The sequence below is a fragment of the Struthio camelus genome, chromosome 1 (genome assembly GCF_040807025.1).
Source record: "Struthio camelus isolate bStrCam1 chromosome 1, bStrCam1.hap1, whole genome shotgun sequence".
Lineage (NCBI taxonomy): Eukaryota > Metazoa > Chordata > Aves > Struthioniformes > Struthionidae > Struthio > Struthio camelus.
Window position 1 is genome coordinate 81,063,725 of NC_090942.1, and position 26,302 is coordinate 81,090,026.

Genomic DNA, 26,302 nt, shown 5'->3' on the forward strand with positions numbered 1-26,302 from the left:
AAAAAAAAAAAATCAAATTTTAAAATATACCCAATGAAATCATGGAAATTCCAGAAGCAAAGATAGCAGTTTTGTAAATGCATTTAAAAAAAAAAGGGGTGTATGAATTTTAAAAAAGTGTGTGATTATTTTTCTGGATTCACCGCTATGATTGCTGTATTCCAGTAGAAAACATAAAGCCCTTTGTGTAAGGTTAATATCTGTCCTGACTGCGTTTTCTTCAAGTTTAACTTTAGTTGCTGGCCCTCTGTAGTTAACATAGAGGTTATTTGGCTACTTCCAAGTATCTATGGTATGCTGCTCTGAGACAGACTTCTTTATTATTAATTACTTTAAACATTTTTGGTATTGATAAACCCCACATCTCACCTCGCTGGACAAGTGACATCTCCTGGTCCTTCCGTTTCCTTATGTGCTCAGTCACTTCACTGGATTAAGGCATGTTTTTGTGTTCCATTTGCAAAAATAAAAACTTTTTGTACAAATGTCTGGGTCTTTTTTTATACAAAAATTTCTCTTCTTATGGCACAAGCAGCAGTTGCTGTTTAAGAAAATATATAAATATCCTTTTTTTTTTCTCTTCTGTACAAATATCTCCAGTATTCCTTCACCCCATTTAATAACATTTATCTGTACACTGTCCTGCCTCGCCAAGGGCTCCCTCCCCCCTCCCCAGCAGAACATTTCGTATTTACACTTTGGCGGCAGAGGCAGGCAATGGGGCAATGGAGCGGGGGGGAGAGGGGGGGGACAGCCCTCACGAGGAGTCTGTGCAGGGGGACGGTGGCGGTGGGTAGAGGTGGTGAGAGTAGCTCCGCTCCGTGTATGGCGAGGGCGGGCAACTTTCATAGTTCTCCTCCGCTGACAGGTACTGGCTGCGCGGTGTCGGCGGCGGGGGGACCGGCTCCGAGTCGTAGTTCAGGTCACTGGTGTAGCCCTTGGCCGTGGCGGCCGCGACCGCCCGCCGGCTGGGCGCATAGTCGCTGTCACAGACGTCCGTGCTGCAGGGCGTCGTGGGGGGCGCAAAATGCCGGTAGCTGTAAGGCCTGTAGCTGCAGCAGGGACATTTAGGGGAGAAGCATCAGTGTGCGGAAAGACCACACGGTCTGGGCAACACGCCCACAAAGAACTGAAGCTGCAGATAAGCAAAGGCGGAAACGTGCAGCAGGTCAACCCTGCTGCAGTGGCCACAGAGCATCCCATTCCTCGTTCTCGGACGCAGAGCAAACTCGAAGCCCCCTGCAGAAGGCCCACCTTCGCACGACCCCCGTCAAATTACAGTAACTAAGGCATGCTCCTACTCATTATCAACAGACAACAGAGCCCTTAAGGCCCCAGCTGAGGTAGGAAAAGGTGTCTCTGAGAGAGTGGGGCGGGCAGGGTACAGTGGGAAAAACCCCAGCTGTGTTGCAATTATATGGAGGAGACGCTTTGTTTCCATTACCCAATTTATGGATACTACCTTCCAAGGCAAGAGAAATATCGAGAAAGAACAACAGGGAGAGGGAGAAAGGGAAAAAATTAACTGGACACATTCATAGCAGGCAGGAGAAGCACCTACCAGAACGCAACCGGGATGGAACTCGCAATGGCTGCTACCAGAAAGCATTTGTAAAGGCAGCCCAGGATAATATAAAGAAAACAAATTAGAAAGGAAGGTGGGCTGGTAGCTGCAGTTGCCAGCCCCGAAATCCGCAGCTGGAGGTGGGTGGGATGCAGCTCCTCTATATGCAAGTCAGGATGTTAGGAAAGACCAAAGATCAGGAGTGGCAAAAACAGGGTTCGGTTTTGGGTGGGGGAACAGTCTGAAACCATTCGTTCCCACACTACAGCCTTAATACCATTAATACCATTCAAAGCCACACAGCTAACCAGTGATCAGCATTATTCAGGCTGGTGCCAAGATGTGGCTTTATTTCATTACAAAATTACTAACCATTTTTAAGGATTTTTCATACGGCTGGAAGGGACCATTATAAATATCTGGTCTGACCTTCTGCACAACAGAGGCCATATTTTCTGTTAATGGAGAAGAGATGTCTTTTCAGCCCCAGAGACCTCATTATCCAAAAACCCCAAAGGCTCTGTGTTAGGGAGGCATTTCTTTCAATAGATAAATACAGCTACCTCTTCACATTGACCAGATCTACCAGCAGTATGGGAGGGGACCTTTACACCTCTGGGTAGTAGGTCTCCTTTTTTTTAATTCTTTGGTAAACAGTTAAATAAATAACAAAAAGGTAACAAACTCTAAATCTTAGAGGGAAGGTGAGAAAGATACATTCAGGTATACAGGAATAAAGCCTACATGTCCATAAATATTTGCCAGAGGGAAAAAAAGCAGAGGGTTAACAACCTGTTTTAATCCTAAATACGCCAAATCAGAATTTCTGTGCTTTACCTAGGCCATAATATGAATGCTACTTCTGAAATAGTAGCCTCTTAGTGTATGTACATCATTCCTGATAATTATGTAACAATTTTTTTATGGCAGAGACTTAAAACAACATAGGGTTCATTCCAGGCTAAATAATTTTGTCTCATAAATTTATCATGACAACAATTCTTTTTGGCATTTAGATAACTTTGTGACAAAAGTGTGTGCTGATATTCCCCCTAATGCGATATGCCCGAGAGGTGTACCACTAACCCACTTACTGCACGATTTGCCTCAACTGTACTGCACTTCCACACACGCTCCAGTGACATGATCCAAGTGACAGAATTTAAGCACTTATTTAAGTACTTGCAGAATTAAGGCTTTTGATTGTAATTCTTAAGGAGCAGAGTCTGTCTTTATTCTGCATTTCTACAGTAACTGCTTTCATCATGATGGAAGCTATTATAATAATAATTACCTGTAGGATCGATGAGTGGATGGGCTGTTTGAAGAATAACCAAATTCCATGGTATAATGTGAACGTTCAGTAGCTGGTGATGGTGGTGGGTTCAAAATCTAAGAAAAAAGAGTCACAGTTTAAAAAAAAAAATGGAGAGAGAGAATCAAGAGAACACCAGTTTTGTTTTATAGGCTTTCTTTTTAGTCCTGTTGAATAGGAACGTTAAGTTCAGCACCGCATGCCTGGCCCCTCCTGACAAACAGGATTTTTCTACTGTTTATTCCTCAATTCTTTAACAGATACCTCCCTGGAAACCCCTGTCGTTTCCCTTCCCAGTGAAGCTATTACTAAGCTCTTCTCAAAAACGCTGACTGCTGTTGATATTTTGACATACCCAGTCCTGAAAAGTAAAGCCGAAGCTGCCTGTTCAATACCAGACTGTCACTAGGGATACTACTGCCCTAGGCGAACTGGCAGATGTCTGCCTCTGCTAGCATGCAGTCCCTAAGTATTATGCTGTTTACAGTATTTGCAGTTGCTGTCCAAAGCAAGCATTTGTTCCCCATACAGTTGTACTCTTACTGCACAAACAATATTTTGATTAGAGTGATTTAAAAATATAAAATAATGGGTTGACTCTAAGAACTGAAAATAGTTTTAGAGTTCAGCCTGCTCTGACTGACCACGTAACTTATTAACATTTGATAGTGGCTTTGTGTATTTCCTATAAAAATAACTCAAATAACCACAATTGATGCTAAAATTAAAGGGACAGTGAGCCCTTTAGGATAGGTACCAACTTATAGCATCTAGCTCAGCACCCTCTTGGTCTGTGACTAGGGGAATGCTATGGAGTCACAAGACAGTTGTGTACTTTGCAACGTGACCCAAAAAAAACAAGTTAATTTTAATTCCTTCAAAGGTTTATACTGAATGAACCACATGGCCTTACCTCCAGAGGCACATGGCAGAGTATAATGAAGGGAGCTTGCTCTGCCAGTGCTATTCAACATTCAGAGGGATTTTTTTCGTCTCCCCAGACGTTCAATCTAGTATCTTTTTCTGGCACTGAGCTCTCTAAAGCTTAAAAATTAGTAGAAAATTCCTATGCTGTTTTGGAAAAAGACAATCCCCTCTCCCTTCCCCTTCAAAATCACTTACTCCACATTCAGATAGATTTATTAGGTTAGAAATCTCAAACAAAACATTCATCTGTCAATTAATTATCCCCAGAAAGGCACTGGCACTTCACTGAAAGCTATTCAAGGTCTATGAACAACAGAATGACTTACTGGAGGAAAGTAAGTGCCTTTGGTACTTGAAGAACTACTGGAAGAGGCTCCAGTGACATGGGCCCTGTCATAGGGTGGCCCACTGCTCCCCCCCATAATGCTGAGGGAGCTGATCACAGATTTACCTCGAGACATCCCTAAAGAAGAACAAAGATTCACGTATGTCAATATTCAAATCTTGGAAGCAAACACACAGAAAAAAGTTTTTTGTTTTTTGTTTTTTTTTTTTTAAAGTCTAGACTATATATAATAGCAGTATAAACATAGAACTCCTGAAATTAACCCTTTTGGTATTAGGAGCAAATTCAGCACTCCTTGATGGAAAACTGGAATGAAGATGGTAAGTGGATAAACGTGCTGATTTTGTGTATCGGCTACTGAGCCACAGACTTGGCAATGGGCTACACTAAAGCTGCGTGAAGACAAATAGATTCCTTTCACTTGAACAGATGGAAAAGACTTGAGAGCACAGGCATTCAGGCACTATTTCTATGCCTCAAAATAAAACACGAAACTGCCTCTAACCACCTCAACTAAGGAAATGAAATTTGTACAAGAGAAGAGTGGGTTTGTTCTTTCCTTTCCGCCCTGTAAGTAAGCTTTTGCCACTGGACTGAAGCATGCTGGCAGAGAGTCCAAGCGGGAAATGCAGAGGTATGCAACTGTGCTCCAAATAATGGGGAAAATTCTGCCCAAATACCTTCTTATGAAAGCAGGTTATTACAGAAAGCCAAGAAATTTGGTGCATTATTTTAACCCTATAATGGCCACACAAAATGTGTATGTTTTAACTTGAACCTACTGGATCCAAAGCCACAGCTCAGAGAACATATTTAATCACTATATACAGAAGCAATGCATATAAATTAAGTGCAATATTGCAATCAAGTCTTACTTATTACTTATTACTTACTTACTTACTACTGCTCACTTAAACAGCAGTAGCATCATGCAACTGTACTGGTGTTGGAAACTTTATCGTCAAATGAAATAAGCTGAGATTACATGCTGCTCATTACAGACTTTACAAGAAGTTCCGCGAGCACACTAGTCCCGTCTACAACTCTGACAAGAGTAATTACACTGTCTGAAGACCCATGAATATAAATCTTCTCTTTCTCTGTTACTTTGCTCTCTACTGTCCTGACACTTTGCTGGTGCTAGCATAATAGACCAAAAAGAGGCTTCTTTAGTAGCAAAGGCAGAACACTCCCATGGTATGCGTATCTATTTGATCTTATGATTCTACGTGCCAAGTATCTACGTGCTTGTGGATGGCATGGGTTACAAATAAAATAGCAGTTGATCATTATAATGAAGGACGGCTACAAGCCTTCACGTTCCGGTCTTCCAACAACTTGGTGTCAAGAATTATGCATCTGGAACAGATATCTACTATGCGTGTATGCACAGTACGCTGAGCTACAACTACATGGTGCCAAAGGGCAGGATAAGGAACATGCCGTTTACTCACCAGGAAGAGACCCTGACAAAGAGCTTGGGTGAGGCACATAACCAAGAGGCACAGAGGCTGGTCCGTGCACCACATAATCATTGGTCATCGTTTCCCCGTCGCCCTTCATGCGTGGGCACAGAACCCTCTGGCAGATGAAGTACATCGCTCCAACTACAAAAACAGTAAGGATCACTCCAATGATAGAGCCTATCGTATTGTTGGGCTGTGGCGCAGGCTCCTCCGTTGTGTCTAAAAGGAAAAAGGAAAATCATATTGCAGAAGCTGATCTAACAACTTCATGTACCAACATTAGTTTTTGTAACACCTTTCCACAGAGGAAAAATGAAAGCCTCCACTTCTGTAGGCAGCTTTCAAATTAATACGCAGCAGGAACAGACGAACACTGGGACAGGTCTGTCTGAATGCTCTGAAAGGCTATGAGTACCACCCGTGCACATGAAAAGCTCCACAAAGGCACAGAGGATTCTGAATCGTATATACCAGGATATGTGCTGCATGTACATGTGCAAGGGGTCTGATGAACCACGTCCTGAACTTGATGCATGTCGACAGGCAGGGCTAGCCTTTGAACTGGGTGAAGAGGACCTTTGGCCATAACTCTGAATGGCACTGTGCTGGGGACTCCAATTATGCTGCTGCTTCTCATTAAAGAGAGCAACTCTTTTCACGTTTGACCTAAATCACATAAGCGCCTAGGTTATCACTCTGTGTAACAGATCAGCACTCCCTTTTCTCAATTATTTAGGGATTTATAATTCAGACCGTAACATTCACTTATGCTGAACAGTAGAGGTGAGGCATCAGTGACCAATTTTGGGCCTGCTGGCATTTATAAAACTACCTAACCTGCTCTACATCTGACCCACACGGATGGTTCTAGATGTATTTGAGCATCAGTCTTAGAGGTGTTATCCCTATGAGGAACCTGTATGATTATTCAACAGTCAAAACAAGCAACCTTCCCTATAATACCAAATCCAAGCAATGACATTTCTGGGAGTAACTGACAACCCCCTGCCTGTGCTTCATGAATGAGACAAGAAAAGCAGACTTTAAAGTATTTTCCTGTTTTAGTCGGTGTTTTACATCTTATCCATTACTGAAAATCTTTTACTCAACACATTTCCTTTTTCCTGAACACCAAACCCACACTTTAACCATTCTGTCACAGTCTACAGAGATAAGTAAACAGACTTCTGATCACATTGAAAGAAGGACAGTGATAACTGAAGTCTTACTCCAGGTGGGCTAATTTTACACTCTCTGTTACATAAACAGAAAATATGCAAACTAAAATGAAGATAACTATAGAGGTCTGTGATATTATCTCCTAACAACCTGATATCAGGGGTTCAACTCTGACTTTGCATTTTTAAGTTGTGCTAGTTTATGTGCATGTCATCTGTGGTATGTGGATCTCTAACATGAGAAGAGATATCCCCATTTACAATTTCTCTTAAAGCATCAACAGTGAAAATGAACTTTAAAGCTGGAATTTTAAAGGCAGTGGTTTTCTTGTAGAACCCTGGAGATTTCAAGGTAGGGGAGATCACATGTTACAAATCATATATCAAACTCAAAGTTACATCTTTTCAAGACGTACAGGAAATTTTAGAAGGTATACTCTGTAAACAGTGTGCTCCTCTGATTCTAAAAGCACCTGCTATTAATTCTTTGGATGAGAAAACTATGAAGCAGAGCAGTTGCGTGAAAGCCTCGTGCTGCCAGAAAAACTCTCAACATTGAGCTATCTCAGCATATAAACAGATTACAGTAAAACAAGCCTTTTATTTAAGCATTTAAAAACGTTAAGTGGAAAAATTACTCGCATGCTCTGCCTCAGAGACAATTCAGAGTACTAGATATTTTTTCTATTCATAGTCCACTGCCTTGTGTGTTAGGTGCATGACAGCAGGTAAGAACAGGAGCACCCATTTTGGAAGTGATTCGTTTGGCCCAGTTGGTGGAATAAAATCTCACTGAGAAAGAAAGAAACAAATTTCAGATACTGTAATCAAGTCACTAGTCTCTGGTTTTGCACTTACAGCATCCTTGCTCATCTGAGCTGTCACTGCAGTCCAGGTTGTGATCACATTTCTTGCTTTTCCCAATGCACTGCCCGCTGGCACAGCGGAACTGATCGGTTAAACAAAGCACTGGAGAGAGAAACCCCCCCCCACACCAAGACTCAGTATCAAAGATTTCTACTCTTTAAAAGGATTAAGAAAACAAGTCACCAAGGCATACAAACAGGAGTATCTTGGAGAGTTCAGTCTGCTGCTAGCTTCATTTCTTGAAGCAGGCAGCAGCACATAAGGGTCCCTCGTGCCAAGCATGCAAAAATGTGATCCAAAGCTCTGGAGAAGGTATTGCAGTGGGAACCTGGTCCTTATTGCCTATTTACCATAAGGACACTACTAGATAAAGTTACCTTGGTTAAAATAACTCTGAAGCAGAAGGCCACTGAGACCACAGGCACTTATCCCAGAGCATGTTTTTTACCAAATTATTATAAGAATCCCCAGCAATCCCCAGCTCTAAACATTTACTGTAGTATAAGAGAAGAGTTAAGTTATTAAAAATAAATTTGCCAAGCCATGAAGATAAAATTGTTTAAGAAAGATAAATGTGATTTCTCAATGCCCTTGTGCTCTTCCTGTAAATCAGAAACTTAAGAAAGATAAATGCTATTCCTCAATGCCCTTGTGCTCTTCCCATAAATCAGGAAACTCCTTGATCATGCAACAATATATTTCACTTGACATTATGTTTTAAAACTGAAATGAAAGACAGAAAAGAAAACTGGAGCTTTGCCAGTACACTCACAAAATAAACTACTACTTTGGGAAAAAAGGTGCTGCAGGCAAGGTGCTGGCTGCTGCTGTTTACACATATTTTTCCTCCTGTTTCATGTAAATCCAGAAATTACTTCTGAGTTCAGCTGAATTAAGAAGTTAAACTTAGAGGCTTTTGTGACCTGTAATCAACTTGAATGCTTTGAGTAACAGGGCCACTTTGAAGGTGACAAACAGCCACTGTTCTGGTATCTCTAGTCACTGGACAGCAACTGGGAAGCTAGCTTGCGCAATGTATTTTCAGATGTCAGCATCCAATCTGGCTAATTATCCCTGTTTATCACACAGGGATTTCTGCACCAGCCTGTATGTTTTTGTTTGAGCTGGAGCACATCTTTTGGAAAGAAATTTGGCCTTGATTTAGAGTGTTAGACAGTCTCTTCAAAGAAAAAAAAAAAGTACCGAAAGGATGAAGCAGAAGAGGCACTCTTACAACTCTCTACTACTTGTGCAATAGGGAAAAGAAGGGAGAGTTTGCTGATGTTTCACTTAATTTAGTGATGGGGTAGTTCAGGCTCTACCAGCATAGCCTGATCTTTCCAAAATTGAAAGAACATAATTCTCAGTGTGTTGGCAATGGCACTTCTCTCTATAACTATGGCTCGAATGCTCTCTCTTGCTTTAGTCTACAGGAGGAAGAGGTCTTCAGTAATCTCATCTGTCTCTCACTCTCACTGTCATAAAACCTTAACTTCATTTTATTCAGGTATGATAATATAAACAATCTCAAGACCTTTAGTCAGTACAACATATTCAAACAACTATGACAAGGATTTGCTCCACTTTGTGATTCACTCCAAAGTTGACAGATTTTTACAGCTTAAAAACTTAACAAAACTTTTAATGGTACTTCTCACAAACAGAGCTTCTGTGCCACTGTGCAGAAGTTCAGCATTATCTCCATTTTACACGTGCAGAAACTCAAAATATGGAGCTGTGAAATGATTTCCCATTCAATGGACCAGTGACAAAACCCACAGAACCTCAAATCCTCCCAAATCCTACCCTCAGCAATAACTTCAGTATCTACCATAGTCTCCCCCGGCCAGCTCTAGTCTAGTCATACTGGGAAAGCTCCTCTGTACCTTCACAGTTCTTCTCATCTGAGTTGTCCTGGCAGTTTGCTTCTCCATTGCACCGGAGGGCACTGTCAATGCACTGTCCGCTTTCACACTGGAACTGAGTGTCCGAGCAGACGGGGCAGTTCTTTTCGTCGCTGTGGTCTTCACATTCAGTGAAACCATCACAGCGCCAGGCCACGGGGATGCAGTCAATCTCACCTGTGAAACAGGTGAACTGCTGAGGGGAGCATGTTGGTGGTTCTTTAAAAAAAAATCAAGCAAACAGACAGAAATAAAAAATCCAGGTGAACAAGGAGCAGATCAGGACAGGTAAGGACAAGAGGAGCTCGGCTGCCTGACAGACGGCTGTGACATAACAAGGTAACTTCCAGCCCCGCACCCTCTAGTCATTGAAGCCTTTCTTGAGCCTTGTGTGACAGATGCAGGCTCACGACAATGGGGTCCTAGTGGAAAAAGAGTAACAGGACAGAGAAACGTACACGCTCAAAACACAATTTTTTTGCTCCCTCCCTCCCCATTTCAGCCTTGTACACCATTCGCTTATGCTGCCGTAAGTCTTCAACAGTCTTCAATTAAAGTCAACACACTTTTCTGCTACTCTGCCTTTCCCGCAGCACCACTGTATACACAACTGACGGCTCACTTTCTTTTCAATGTTCAACAATGATTGTATAGAAAACGTTAGAAGGATGTAATGCGCTGCAGATGGATGCGCTGTGACTCAATGTCTAGTTATGTGCCCTCGAAAACACTGTTCAGTCAGAATTCTTTTAAAATAACAAAAAAAGCCCCTGCTCCATCTAGTCAAGTCCTGCTATCTCAACACAGCTGTTAGCTGTTATTTAACATTTACTACAGTAACTGCTAATCTTATGTAGTAAGTGTGGAATTCCCCCCCTCTTTCCCCTCCTCTTTTTTTAAACTCATATCCCCCATTCCTCCTCCCCCTTTTTGGCCTGGTAATAAACGGGCTCTGAGAAAATATCTGGATTACGTTAGCTCTTGTTCCATTGTGAGACCACACGTCGCCTTGATGGCGAGATTACATAATAAAACCATTCAGCCTGGTGGCACAAAGAGACCCAAGCACCAAAGTGCTTCTCCTCTCCCCCATTTCATCCCCACCCTCAGAGCCACCAGCGCATAGGCTACAGCGGCTGTATCACCACGGAGGAGGCAACTTGTACTTCTAATTACTCCTTTTGGGACTGCAGTTCAGAAAGGCACACACAGAGTGATTTTGAGGAGGAAAGCAAAGAACAATCAAATGGTGGAACATCCCCAAACATGAAAAGCTACCACTATTTGGAAAAGAGGAACATAGAGAGTAACACAAACAGCAATACAGACAATACAATTAAAGAAAATCAAATAATCCAGTGCTCTTTTAAGTAGAAACAGTAAATGGAAGTCCTTATTTAAAGTAGCGAAATGTTCCTCGTCTCTTATTCGTTATCAATACTTAAAAGCTTTGCTCAGGGGGGAGTCAAAGAGGTAAACTCGTAAAAGCATGTTACAACATCTGGTATGCTGCCACATGTTTTCTGCTTGGGAGCTGTCCCTAAAGATGGGAGCACACAGCACACAGCTCATATGAAGACCCCCCTCCCCCCCAACAGAAGCGGAGAGCTCAGCAAAACAGAGACCGGGAGGGACTTACCTCCACAGGACAACTCATCCTGCAGCAGAACAAGGTGGACTGGGCACGAGCAGCGCGTGGTGCCATCGCCCTTCACAATGCAAATGTGTGAGCAACCACCATTGTCTTGAGAACAGGGATGCTGCCCTGTGATTGTAAAAATAAGACAGATAGCTAATACAATTGCAATCACATATGTCCTATGCTGGGGTTAAGGAAACGAGATTCTGGGGAATTGTGTTTCTTTTTTCTTTTTCAAAATGCATTCAGTAAACTTAGTAAGCTCACTGACAAGAAATGCCACAGCTTTTCAGAGATTTCAGAGATTTATTTGGGTTCACAGGACTCCCTTTCATGACTCCTTTCCCACTGAGGACAGCCATTAGTAGAAGTAGCTCTGAAAGAGAGCGTATTTTTTCCTTTACATGCATCAATAGTTATCTGTGATCTGAAACACTGCAAAAATTGTGCCATGCAGTCTTCTAAAACAGTAAACAAAACTCAGAGCATTTGCTTCTTGGGTGCAGTGGAATTAGCTCTACAGCAATAACAGCAGCAATAGCAATCAAAAAAGATGCCTCGGATTCTGTACTTCATTTTCGCTATCAAAGATCATTAAAAAAGTCAGCTTTTCTAATTTATGAATTCTGAAGCTTTCACACTGTCTCCAGAACTCAAGTTAACATGCTCTAGATAAATATGCCTCCTCATTTTAATGTTTAATAAGGACAACATACTTCTTTTGGAACTCCTGACAGATTTACCGAGACTAATAGCAAACAAAACTAGTAGCAGTCTGCACTGATGCTTTAATTAAATAACCCCAGACGTTTTTCTACATATTTCTCCAAGGCACGCATCGCAGCCTGCTAACCAGGCCTATTTCTTCCATGGCGACTGCTGTTCTGCTGTTTTAAACATCCAGCTCCCTATCACTTCAATGAGCAGAGGGGGAAAAAAGGCTACGTTCTGGTATAGAGAAAACTTCTAAAAGTGCAGACTTGGTCAACACAAATTGTTGTTTACCACACACTACCTTTATGCAGTGTAATGCTGCTCTTTTGCCATGTGCATACAACTATACACTATATACAACTTGCTACTAACAGAAATGATTCACTTTGCCTTCAAGGTCGGGTGGCCAGGGTGGCCTATCCTTTGAAGTCTTTACCACCAGTGAGAGGCCCTGAGATGTGCTTTTCTAAACAGAGCAAACATCTAGTAGTGGCAGCTTTGCTACTCCACATCACTACTGTGCCACAGGCATAATCCAGAAATCCTCCAGCAGGGACAAGAGGGCATTTCCACTGCGCCTATACACACTCAAATCCCAGGTGTCTCTATAGGGACTACCAATAAAATTGTTATCAGCAACAAAACGTGATGCTGAGTTTGTCGTAGATTTCCTATCCATTGCCAAGTGCACTGCCTAAGCAAATTTAATTCAACCTGGGCAGCACAACACTCACGAAATGATATCAACTTCTGTCCCCTTTGGTGGATCAGTGGCATCCCCTTTGGATGGTGATCAGTGGCAAAGAAAAACAATCTTCCTCTCTTCAGCCACTGCCTGCCTCTAGCCCCACGGGCACTGCTCTCCCGTGCAGACGGGGGTTGCACTTACTGTATTCCTGAATGTTGAGCTCCTTAACAGCGTGAATGTCACTGAGCTGTGCAATACGAGCTTGGACCTTCGTACGTCCTTCTCGACCAGTCATATCAATCTTTTCTATCATCTGCTGCTGCCTGTCAATCCAATACAGCCAATTTTCAAATACAGTTAGTCCCACAGGCTGCAAGATATTAGAGTCTTCCAAAACGATTCGGTTAGCACCTGCAGAAGGGAAAGAGTGGTTTAACTCAGTTATATACTAACATAAACATTGTCTACACTACTTATACTACTACTTTCTACTACTTTTGTGCTAGTAGCCTAGTATAAAAAAACAAAAGCAATCCTGGGTCCTCTTATATAAAATCAACATTTCGCAGCCAGATGACTAAGTTCTTTCCTACTTCAATCAAGAGAATGGTTTTTGTGTTCCAAATATATCTATTTTATTTTAGAAGCATCTGAACAGGAGATGTCAACTCTCATAAGACTATCAAGTCTTTTATCAACATGAAGGCAATCACTATTTCTTTTCATTTTGCTGTCCCTTTTTGGAGAAATCAACTACTTTGTCTTGGAATAAAACGGGGAATAAGAAGATGCATTATTAGCTTGAGTTAACTAATGCAGCATAAAATCCTAATGAAGACAGAGTAGTGAGTACTTTTCACATGAATTATGAGACTAAGGTAAACACTGGACTTCCCATATTCTTTTATTTCAACTGCATTCACTTCACTAACTTTCTCATGCTAAACTGGGAACACTCCTTTCTTTCTAGTGAAGACTTATTTTCCTTAGTTGCTTTAGGAATCATCAGTACCAGCAAAAAGAACGCAGTCTTACACCTCTGAACAGTATTTGCTGACTTTTATGATAGATTAACTAGCACCAAATATAGTCAAGAGCTATTGCCACATTTCACAATTAACACTGCACATACACAAAAAAGACAGCTTATAACTGTTTTAGAGCTATCATTAGGGATTGTCCAAAGATAGTGAAGAGTTCATAACTCATATACAGAAAGAAAAGGTTATTCAAAACCTAAGAGCACAAAAATGGGGTTTTACCCATGTTTTATCTTCCACGAAATAATACGGTCATAAAAGTTAAATATTCAATTAAGTTTATCAGACTCTGAACATAAAGTTACTCACAAACATAGGAATTATGCTCCAATTTTGAAACACTGAAACAACGTCATGCAGTCTAAAACTAGGCCACAGCCTGAAAATTTACAGACAAGTCCTGGTACTTCAGATATCTGGGATCACTGCTTTGGTTATTTGCTTATTTTTACTTTTACTATAGCAGGCAATAGCTTTACATATGTTCATCCACAATAAAATCTCCAAGAAGTTACTGTATTTTATCCTGTAAAAATATACTAGTACAACTGAACACCACAAAAAATTATACCATGTCTCTACCATGCCCACACAAGATACTGCTACGGGACAGAAAGATTCATCGCTTTTACCATTTTATAATTTGAGCAGGTTTTGTTCCTCCATTTCGATAAACAGCAACAGCAGTTTCCAGCTTGTTGAGAACTTTAATCAACAGCATGCCCGTGATTATGGTTTACAAACAAATTCAGCTATGAAAAATTTATTTAGCTCCTTTATATGGAAATGCATACAAAGCTCAGAAATTAAGTAACCTTCCCAACATTTACCAGGTGTGGCATCTAAAGCAGAACATGGAAACTCAAATTTTAATCCTCAGCTAGACTGGGCTCTTACCCACCAATCTCGAGCAATAACAAAAATGATCTGATTCAGAAAAGATGTTCTGGATTCTCAAGGAGGCCATATCCAGACTGCTGTAGAAATTAATAGACTGAGTGATGCAAGTCAAACTAAATGACTGCAACGGTCTTTTAACTTCAGCAACCATGACTCACCTTATAGGGAAAAGGTGAGAAAAGGCTACCTGCATCTTGAGAAGAAAAGCTAAGAAGGGGATATGCGCAGTAGGGGGATACGTGAAGATGACGCAAGAGGAAGGGATATAGCTTAAACTAAGACCTTGACCTATCCAAATGGAGTCTATACATGCCCTGCTCTGCCATGCCCAAACCAATCAGCATGGCATTTTGCAGTATTCCCCATAAAGCTCGGATGCTTAAAATTTTCACTCACTTCACTGCACCTTTCTTTTAATATCTGTGACTAAGCGTAGCCTGACTATTTCTGATTAAATCAAGATACTGAAATTCCTCCTTCCATGAACCAACACAAAAATCTGGAGCTGGCTCATCAGGGTGCTAGCCCCTTTTATTGGGAATGGCAGATGAAAGGGAAATGCGATTGAGAGGAGCTCTGTTCCCTGGCGTCACCATTCTCTTTCCAGCAATACCTCTTACAAAAAGGCTCAAAAACTAATAAATAATAAAAAAATCAGGACACACACATAACACACTCTATTTCAAAATAAAAATGACTTAATTCTAGAACCATTAGACATTTCCAAATCACACTAACTATTCTGGAATAGAACAACTAATTTCCAAATAGTTTCCATGGTAAGGAGCTAATTCCAATCATCTTTTCATAAACAAACCCGTAATCACGTGAAGAATCTGGTTAGCTTCAATAGGATCTCCCATTAGGGCAGCATAACTAGGTCCTAACTGCATGCCTGAAGGACAGGAAGGAAGAGAACGACTGCATCATATGAAAGGCATTTACCTCTCCTTCTCTTCACGGGTAGTAGCATCTGTAGGGGCTAGAAGCTAGAGACAGTATATGTTTTTAAGAAGCTAATATGCAGAAAAATTACTTTGCCAGTGAAAAGAGCCTATTAATCAGCATTCCTAAGCACAGGAATGCATCTCAGCAGTTAGCAATTTATTGTGGCAATTACAGCAATCTACTTGCAGTGCAAAAGCCAAAAAGCAGGGGAGGTTTTGGAGAGATTTTTCTTCATGCTCATGGAAAGAATGGTGAGCTTTTACTAAACCACACAGGAGATCAAACAGCTGTATTTTTTTTTAAAGCAGAATCATTAAAAATGACTGAATTAGAATTTACACCCATGTCCTTCTCTGGTGTCTGAATTTTTTGCCAGTAACAGACGCAAAAGAGAAACACAATACGTATGGCACTCTGCTGCTCTTCAGTTAACTCATGCAGATCTGTGGGGTGGGACACTCTAGAACATCCCACCGTATCAGGTTTTTCAAAACAATTCACAAACGCAGCATAAGTCCTGTGTTTTAAAAGAGCAAAGAGTTAGGAGATCCCTTCATTCAGGATTCTGAATCTTCCAGTGACATGTCACACGTATCACTGAAGAAAATCACTATTTTGCTGTGCTTCAATTACAACCATCTAGCAAAACTGAAAGAATATATTTCCCACTCCAAAAGCTTATTTTTGCAGGTTAACTAGTAAAAGGCCGAAAAGCACGCTGGTGTCAAGGGGATTACATGCTGCTACTTTGAACGAAGGTATCATACTATCAGTGAAATATATTACTACGCACTACTAGATTATTCCTAAGTTTTCAAACATGCTCCCAGATAGCAGGGTATGTCCTTATGCATATACATATGTTTCTGAGAGAGAGCAGAATAACACTCTGCTGAAGTACAAGGACAGGTACAATTCTTAATGCAGAGGAAGGAGAAATCGCTCCTCACTTGCAGCACTGTCAAAGGGGGCTGTGTACCCAGTGGTACAACAAGGAGAAGGAGGCAGGCATGTGTTTGCTCAGACCATCCTGTCACTCCCTGCAGCAGCATCCAACCCAACTAGTATCACAGCAAATTACTGCTGAAGCTGCATGGGATGGCTGATCTGATCCAGCAACTTGCTGGATTCAGTGAATGAGTAAGAGAAATCTCTCTCTCTCTCTCTTCATCTGACTGCATGATTTTTGCCTCCTCTCTTGCCCCAGTTCTGGTACTTCTGGAAGAAGGAGCTTTGCCTTTTGAGAATAGCAAGATGTTAAATCTGCTCTATCGTTGTCACATTATTTCACCCTAAATGACAGGTACATGAGTGACCTGCAAGTCTACTGCTTTAACTCTACTGAAAACATTTTTCCACTAACAGGAAACACTTTCCCTCGACTGGGAGATTACTGCACCAAAACCAATGCCTTTAAAAACAAACCCTCTCCCTTCCCCTTTCTAAAACTGCAGCAATTTATTTGTGAACTGACTTTGGGAAACCGCACAAAGGTCTTGAAATGAGAAATTGAAGTAAATAGCATGTGTAGCAATTAATAATGCAAATCATAGATAGAGGCATAAGACTGAAAAGGCCTGCTGCATGAATCATGCACATTCCCTGGCTGGGAATTTAGGGAGCGATTAGAATCACAGTACAGACTGTTTATAGCAGGAAGGAAAAGGAGACACCTTTCTCTGCATTCCCCCACACCCACACCACAGAAATGAATCACTGAATTAAAGTGCTACTCTACCTGAAAGGTCACTGCTTTCAATTCTCCGCAGGTCTGAATCAGCCCAGAACAACTTGCCCAGCTGGCTGTCAATAGCTAAGGCTATGGGCTTGCTCAAACCACTGAAAAAAAGCACCTCCCGTTCGGTTCCATCCAATGCTGCTCTCTCAATTTTAGGAGATCTTTCCTGTAGGTTGGTGAAATACATGTATCTGGAAAAGGAAAAAAAAAGTTTTTGCAGCATGATCAAGACAGCTTAACAAATGTCAGAGATGCTTTTATTCTGACAAGCAGAAGTCAATCAGCAGCAAGAAAACAATTTGATTCACAAGATCTTCAGCCTGGCTTTCCCCCACATCACTCCATGTCAGCTACATACCCCTTCTCTGGATTCACCACAATGGCCCTGGGCCTATCTTGATCTCCTCTGAGCACCACTCCCATAGGTCTCCCATCCAGGCGTGTCACATTGATCACATTAGTGGCTTCGCAGGTCCAGTAGATATAGCGGCTGTAGATATCAATGCTCAGGTCATAGGGCTGCATGTCTAGGTTCTGGTTGGGAACTGGACTTGTCACAACAGTGAGGCTCTAAAAGGATGAAAAACACCCCCCCAGAAGAGCATTAAATCTCATCTTATTTAGGCAATTTTACTTCCTATAGATGCCCCACATCAAACTACTGTTTAGGAAAAGGAGACCTCCAAAATACTGCCCTAAAGTAGGAGACAGCCAGGTCCAGCTGTCCCTCAAGACCACGATTAGATATAGACACTTAGTCCTGATGGTTTGTGGTAATGGAGATCATGCAAGTTGGTTGCAGCTTACAAGATTTTGCAAGTTTGACCAATAAGTCAACGCTGAAGATTCAAGCTCAACTTTGTCTCCTCTGCTTTCTTGACAATCCTAAATTCAGTCCAGATGGACCCAAATCCAGAACATTTAGCTCTCTGCAGCAGAGGGACACGTCACCAATAATTCCCAAATCTCAAGCTGAATGTTAGAAAAGATAAAAATACAGGCAAAGTGAGGCCAGACAGGGCTTGAAATTCTTGCCTCATTCCTCTCCATCATCACTGTCATCACACTTGGGGGAAATAATATACGGATGAATCATAAATGGGAAGGGAATCCTGCCAACAGACAGAAGGGACACCAGCGTGAGTCTGTGACTTCATAACATTTCCAGCTCTCATCTTTCTGCTCAAAAGTTCTCCTCTTCTACCGGTCCAGACCTCTGGAGTTCACACACTTTTATCAGAAAAACACTGCATAGTCTCTCCAGAGCAAAAGGTGAACCTAACTGAATTAATCTAACAGACATCCTTTCCTAAACTTTTCAAAAAAAACCTAAAAAGAACGGATAATTTACAAAACACAGCTGAGAATAACCTTTTTGGAAAACCTGATGCTTTTGAGATGTGCAGCCCCCACCTCCCCACCCCCTCGCCTTCCATATTAAAACTCTCACTGGAAAATCTGCCTAACTTTCTTTTCTGGCTTGTCACCTCTAAGAAAGGGTGTGCCTAAAGTCCTGTATTTGTTTATTCTGCTGAAGCTGGCAAAAATATCTCATGCCTTTGACTAGCTTTGGGTGTTAAAACTATTTAGATATTCCAAAACTAAAACCATTGCTAAATTAAGAGCCAAGGCTGAAGGGCATTTCAGCAGGATCCAACTAACACCACACCCACTACCAGAAACTGCACTCTCTTAGCATACTCTGTGTTGTCCATCTCAGTCTCCCACTCCTCCCCCATTCCAAAATATACAGGAAGAAAAGATGCATTTTAAAACATGAAAAAGAAAAAAGCAGTCACTGCTCACAGTTAACCTCACTAAACCTGTATCACCTTTTGCCTTCTACCCCACTCTACTTTTTCTGTAGAATCAGAAAAAGTTTTTTTGTTTTTTGTTTTTTTTAAATTAAAGTTTCACCAGTTAAAGACCTTTTCCTGAGCCTGTCACATCTCTTACAGGTCACTAATTTCAACTGCTTTCACCCAGTGCCTCTATGGTTGACAACATTTTTCTTCCTATCCCTACCAGAACTTGAGAGCCTTTAGACAGCTGTGTGCTCACAGAGTCCCAGGCTCCTCATGTCAAAGTTCCTGCACTCTGCTCATTTGCAACTCCTCTTTCAATCTCCTGACACACTTCATTTCTCCCAAGAATCTTCCTTTCCCCGTTTCACTTCTCTCACACAGGGGTTTCCAACAGCCCCTGGCCAACTGACAACACTGAACAAGTAGAGCACTGCAAACAACAGTATCTTTAAGTTGGACTTGGTCTTCAACGTCTATTTTCCTGCAGCATCTCCCAGATTACTGCTTGAGGACTACCACTCCAGAAACTCCAACTGTCATTTGTTTTGCCAATGGCAGCTACTAATCTAGGAAATCGTACATCTTAATTTTTTTTATGCACAGTCCATTCCTTGCTGGGTATAAAGCATGCTGCTCTCATCTTTAAGTAACTCCATCACCCGCAGGATACCTGGCTGCCATCCTCTTGTGCCTTGCGGATGATATTCTGCCGAGTATCAATCCAGTACAACTGTTTATCCAGGGGGTCGTAATCGATGGCTCGAACATTCCTGAGACTGTGGATAGGGAGTATAATATCTGGACTCTGCTGCTCATCTATCACCATGCGATTAATTGCATTCTTCTGACTGAAGAGCAGAAAGGTTGTAGGAGCTTGAAGGGGTTAAAAAAAGAAAAAAAGAGAGACGGGGGAAAGCGTCAACACAGCAAAAACGTTGGGTATTTGTACGTTCAAAACAAAAACTACCAGATAAAACCAGATAGTACCTAGTATTTTGTTCCCCTTTTCTCACCAACTTGGTCAAAAAGAACTCCAAAACAAAACAAATTCTGATCAGTTTGGAAAGCCTTTCAAATGACCTCTTTTACTATAAATGTTTGAATGTGGATGTAAGAGGCAAAGATAATTTCTTCTATCTCAGGACTAAAGAACGCAAAGATTTCTGTCAATATAGCCTCAAAATTACCATGTCAGGTACACTCCACTCGTAGAGAAAGAGGAGCGAAAGCCAGCACCGACTCCTTATTTAGAGGTCATAGGGAACAGAGATGGCCATTAGGTGCTTCAGTCCTGTTCCTACAAACTCTCTGCCTACACAAGAATGGAGCAACAATGAGGAAAATGCCTTAGGTGAGTACCGCCTTGGTTTTTGGTGAAAAGCTATTCACTCTTCTCAGATTTATCTTGAGCATTTCTAGGTACTCAGCTGGGAACGCTAATCTGCAAGTAGAAAAAAATCCAATGCTATGCTCCAGCTTTCCAGATGCCCAGTAAAAATTTCCTGGACGAATAATTTTTTTAAAGTACCATCAAACAGCAAAAAATAAGACTTCCCCAACCCATTCAGTCATAATTTACCAGCTGCATCTGACAGTAAGTGCACAAGGCAAGTGCACTTAAAGCTTTGTTAAAAAGAAATTATCCCTGTATTACATAATTGGGTCAGAAATCATATGAGGCAGTGCAAGTATTTCCCCTTTTTACAGCATTTTTTTCAATAATGGTCTACCTGGAACCACTGCTGTGCAAGACAGCACAAGAGCCAACAGCCAGAAATGCAGTCTGCAGCCTCCAACATTTGTATAATCAATTTTCTATATCTTAGGTCTGGAGAGATTAGCAGTGGGATGCTGCTCTCATTCAATCCAGCCTGTAAAACAGGTAAGGTAGCACCTTGGGAGGAAGATGGAGCAAGAGTCTTCCAGAGAACATCATCGCTCTTTGTTATTTTAGGCATACACTTTGAACGCTTATTCTGGCTGCTGGAAAAAAGCGGGGCGGGGGGGGGGGAGAGGGGGTGGGGGAAGAGTTTCCTTGGCAACAAACACTCAATTCTAACATCCTATAAAAAAATCAGAGCTAGTTGCAAGTTATTTTTGCTTTCGGGGAAACCTGTATTTCTCCTCCAAGCACTTCTCCAGTAATTTAAACCTTCTTCTACTTAGGTCTAAACTGTAGAAGAAAATACAATAAAAGCAAATCAAAGTTTATATTTAATGTATACAGCAAAACAATAAATTCAGAAAATATCAGTATCCTTATCAGTATCCAGTTAAGAGAGGAGTGCAAAGGAATAAAAGCTTAGGATAAAACAAATGGTACAGGCAAACATACTGTCACAAGTATCTAATATCCTTTCTTTATTCCCCCCTAAAGAGAGCCTCTCACTGTCTAAGAGCCACTGGTTTCCAACTTTGAATGGATGGTTCATTATAAAAAAATAATAGCAAAATTTCCTCCTCTGAATCCCCATGTCTCTGAAGCAGCAATGATTTTGGAAATCGCTTCCCAGTTTTTAACATTCTCCCTCCCAAGAGTCACATATTTTTCACTATGTTTTTGGAAGGTAAACTGAGTGCAGCGAGCACGTCTCCAGAGGAACGTTGCATTCAAACTTCACAACACATGGTAGGTCTAAAGAGACACCGGATCTAGTCGGAGGACTGTGTCTTTCCCGCAACCTATACACACACGAGCAGCTTGATCCAGAAAGGGAGGAACTGGCCTCTAGACAGGGCTTAGGCTAGCTAATACTAATGTTCAGGAACATATGATCAAGTAAAACAGGCAAGAGAAAGTTAAAACGATTCATGCTTCAATTATAGTGGCCAAGAGAAAAATTAAATTATGAGCAGAGAAGCCTAAGTCTCCAATTATGTGCAAATGAGAGGCTGGAAAGTTACCAGGTTGGAATATGGCACAAAGAAAACCATTAATGGCTCCTGAAAGACTCTAAACTGCACTGGGGTGAAACAGTTCCATTTCTTCGCAATGTGTTTCCAGTATTTTTCTTGCTTCTTTGTTACCGAGAGCATTTTCAAAAGAAAACATGATCTTTTATCATTTTGCTACTTATTCTTCACTGGAAGTCAAGTTCCTCCACCTACCAAATCACAGTAATCACCAGGGTGCTGCCAACCGCGCCTCGATCTTGCAGAAAGGAGGGAGAACATTAAAACGCAAAGATCCAGTTGTCACACAAGCATCCCTCGTAATAAAAAAGGAGAAAAGGAATACAGGACACACAAGGGAGATAAGGTAGACTTTTCCAAAGGGTATGATTTTCAAAAAATTCCGTGAGGTGGCATTCATGGAACAAGCAACCCTGCTTTTGGCTTAAAACAACAGTTGGAGCTCTCTACTCATGCATAATGCAGACGAGATACAATCTGTCTGTACCAGGCATCTCTTAACCCACTGACTAATCTGAATGACACCAGTGGAAATCAGCCATCCAGCGTGGCTGCCAAAATTATGAGTGCTTCACTGGCAGCCAGTTATTGAGAGATGGATAAATTATTTGGTTAGAAACTAATTACACACAGCCCGAGGGGCCCTGTGGTTCATATTCTACACAACAATGAAGAAAAACGGGGCCTGGCTGCACTGAAATCAGAAATGGGAAGTGCTGCCGAGACGGTGGAGCTGAGCCTCTCCTTGCTGCAGAAGAAACACCTCTGTGGCTATGAGCGGTACTGAAGCGCAACCCACCCCAGCAGCTCATCAACCAGCAAATAAGAGTGCTACAGACTTAAATATTAACCCACCTAAAGGCTACGAGAAGTCCAGAATATACGCCAAACTCTCCAATATCCTTTATGTCAGGTGAGACTAGAAACAAATAAATAAGCAAGCAAACATAGTGCTTGAGAGGTGTGGACATACAGATATGAAACCAAAAGTATTTCCAGCTTTCCTACTCACGCAGCTTTAACTCATACAGCCAGTAAAAGGGTTCAATAGGTCTGTCTTTTCATATTTTACTGCAGTACTGGCCTGGTGCAAGATTTTTTTTTTTTTTTTTTTAACTGTTAATACCCTACCTTCGCTTAAAGGCTGATAGGATTTTCCTATTAGAAGCTTATACTTTAAAATAAAATACATGTTTTTATTGCCATCTTTATTTGGTCACATACCCTGATTCTTATGGGGGAAGGGATGCTAGGAGTATATAAAGATTTCAAACACATATTTGGTATCTAAAAGAGAAACACGTTTTAATTGGGCCTATCAGCAAAGCAAACCTATCCATCTCATGTGAAAAAATAAACTCTTCTTTTTTCCCCCAGTACAATGCTTGTATTCATTATGAAGGTCATCTGCTTCTGAAATTTATTACCATACATTATGGCTTACCACTGCAAGTCCTGTTGTCAGAGTTCAAGGAATAGTGAGCTGGACACCCACACACAAAACCACCAACGGGTACGGCTAAGCACAGATGAGAGCAGTGACCATTGCTAGAAGCACACTCGTTCCAGCCTGCCTGCCTAGAGGAGTGAAAGACCAAGATGTCCATAACATAATCCAAGTGCCCTTGGATGATAGTTCGGTTCTGGCCACTGGTCTTGTTGGCTCGTTCAATGCTGCGACGGCTCCAGTCTGTCCAATAAATGTAATCCTGATACTGAGTCAAGCCAAATGGGTGAGGTAAGTCATCAGCGATAATCTCACGGTCAAGGCCTGTTTCCAAAAAGGAAGGGAGAGAAAAAGTAGAATTATCTGGAGACAGAATGGATGTTGGGCAATGCTGTAAGACATGTCCCCTATACAGAGAGGTTAAAATATAATTTTACAATAGTAACTTTAAAGCAAACATAAAAAGTAAACTATACAACAATGTGCAATATTCAAAACACCATCCAAAAACCTAAGGGACCTTTTCCTATCATAGAAACATGCTAATCTTGCTTGTGAGTCACAGAACAGAACCTATTTTACTAAAGAAAGAAACCTCAGTTTTGAAAATTATCAAAGTTCTTGGGAAGATCCTCTCCTTTGCCTTTTCCTTGGAATAAACAGGATCGTCCTCTGCAGGGGATCTGATATCTTGACCCTGAATTCCCAGGCTGTTGTCTCTGGCACCATATTTGGGTCTTTGCCCGCTGCTTACAGAGACAAAATTGAGTAAGAGTCCACATCGTGTGATGAGAAAAATCAAGTGCGCAAAGTTAAACTAATCTGTCTCCAGAATGTCTTAACAGGAAGGAGCAATGGGAAACTCAAGACAGGAACCAGTTAACTGCATATAGCACAGAAAGGTTAAGAGACCTTAAAGAGTAGCATTGGGCAAGGGAAGGGGAAAGACTTTGATCACCTGATGCTTCATTACCATGTGGTGTCTTGGTGTCTACTCACAGAAAATGAGTGGAAGATTATGAAAAGAGAAGTCATTCCCTCTTGCACGGAGGAGAAGCTTGCTGCTTGTGCATCCTGACATCATCAGCCACAGGCATAGGGAAAGACAAAACTCTACTTCTACACATCAGTTCTAAGGGATATAGCAGGGTATTGAGCCAGCTTCAATAGCACAATGAAATGCAGGAGAAGATGAAGAAAAGCTTTTCTGTTACTTACGATTCCTAGGAATGCATTTTCCTGTTTTTATCTTTTTCTAATTTGGTCCCACTATCACAAGTGTGCAGTTTAAAGTAGATGAACTCTTTCAGCCTGTTAAACATTGGCTAGTGACAACACTTATCTGTCTAATGTGGTGTACAATAACGCATTCCACTCCCATGGTGGCAGAGATGTCAAAAACCAACCTTAGAAGGTCCAGGACCCCAGTACACCACCTCTGGGACACTGAAAGAATAATATATTGCACCTCCATTTAGCTGTAAGGATCAGTTTATAAAACGCTCACACAGACCCTAACGTAAGGGAGAACTTCCTTGGCGACCACAACTGGCCAGGGAAAGCTCCTTGGCGTGCAGCATTCTGGGAAAAACGCCTGAACCTCGAAGATAGCAACAAAGATTAAAAGCCAAATTGTATTAAATTACATAGTGAAAACTGCCAAATAGCTGTTGTTATCTTGGCTTTCCCCCTACCTTTCTTCAGACAATGAAGTGTTTGCTATATATTTGCCAACACTCTTCAAGAGCAGCAAAACAAGACTTTCCAAAACACTAAAAGTTGACAGCTTTGTCCTATATATAACTGAAAACATGCACAGCTTGTATAATTTTAACTTCATGCGCAACTATATTGCATACAAGAAAACTGGGGCCTCATCAAATGCTCTGTTGCATAACCATCAAGTATAGAAGCAAATATTTATTAAAGGTGTGAGAGTTTAGAAAAATCTATTTTGGTCTTAAGATATGTATTTTTTGTATTATCCAAGCAATACTTTGCCTTAAGAAACTGTGAAAGAGTGGCACTATCCCCACCACACAGCCCAGGGCTCTGGGGCTCACCTAGCATGTTGGATGACTCTATTAGGTTGGTATCAAGGTCGGTCCAGTACAGTCGTCTTTTAGCGTAATCAATAGTTAGGCCGTTAGCACGCCCCACGTTTGGTACCAAAGTAGTCCGCTCACTCCCATCCATAGCAGCTCTGTCAATCTTCGGCTTACCACCCCATTCAGTCCAGTACATAAACCTGATTACAGGGCAAAAAAAAGTCATGCTTATCCAAGAGAGAACTTAAGTGGAAAATCAAAGCAAAAAAAGAAAAATCCTTAGAAAGAATAAGAGAAAGCAAGAGCTATGAATTTAATCATTTACTAGGCCTCATTACACTAAATATTTTTTTCAAAACACAAGCAAAGAAGTGAGACAGATTTCCTCAAAGTGCTCCCAATGTTATTTTTTCCAATTTAGGCTGGATTTTCACCAGCAACTTCTTTATGAAAGTACATCAATCTTAACAAATCCACATTAGTTAAGAGATAAAAGGCTGGCAATTGGGTACTTTCATTTATGCCTGGTTATTTAGTACAGTATTTTCCGTGATACTTTGCAAGAACCGCCTTCTGTTTCTACTCAATTGTCCAACAAGTGCAGGAATAAAAATGGTAGGAATGCAGGGGGATGCAGAGTGCTTTTGTTAGTGGGTGTTGCTGCTCATCTCTGCACAACTAATTCAATCAGCTGTGTAGCAGCGTACTACATTTCAGCTGATGGCAGAATGCCACAGAACTGTATGGCATTTCCGCTGGAGCAAATATGCAAGCTATTACAGATTCACATCACAATTTAGCCTCATTTGGCAGAAGCTCAGGCTTCCACATATTAATATTTTCTTCAGGTAGAGC

General features: G+C 41.3%; 1 protein-coding gene across 4 annotated transcripts in view; it reads right to left on the reverse strand.

Moving 5' to 3' along the window:
• Window positions 1-344: 344 nt before the first annotated feature.
• Window positions 345-26,302, reverse strand: part of LRP6 (LDL receptor related protein 6) — a 121,795-nt gene continuing 95,837 nt past the window's right edge. The window contains exons 11-23 of one of the 4 annotated variants that reach the window (XM_068952989.1): window positions 25,463-25,647; window positions 23,397-23,723; window positions 19,710-19,912; window positions 17,593-17,804; window positions 17,235-17,425; window positions 12,810-13,019; window positions 11,207-11,332; window positions 9,550-9,786; window positions 7,655-7,765; window positions 5,607-5,837; window positions 4,133-4,269; window positions 2,859-2,956; window positions 345-1,052 (exon numbers count right to left, since the gene is read on the reverse strand). In XM_068952989.1, the coding sequence (XP_068809090.1) occupies window positions 758-1,052; window positions 2,859-2,956; window positions 4,133-4,269; window positions 5,607-5,837; window positions 7,655-7,765; window positions 9,550-9,786; window positions 11,207-11,332; window positions 12,810-13,019; window positions 17,235-17,425; window positions 17,593-17,804; window positions 19,710-19,912; window positions 23,397-23,723; window positions 25,463-25,647 (2,563 nt within the window). In that variant the 3' untranslated portion in view covers window positions 345-757. The remainder of the gene's footprint in view (window positions 1,053-2,858; window positions 2,957-4,132; window positions 4,270-5,606; window positions 5,838-7,654; window positions 7,766-9,549; window positions 9,787-11,206; window positions 11,333-12,809; window positions 13,020-17,234; window positions 17,426-17,592; window positions 17,805-19,709; window positions 19,913-23,396; window positions 23,724-25,462; window positions 25,648-26,302) is intronic. The other 3 variants (XM_068952998.1, XM_068953016.1, XM_068953006.1) reach the window with 3 other exon arrangements.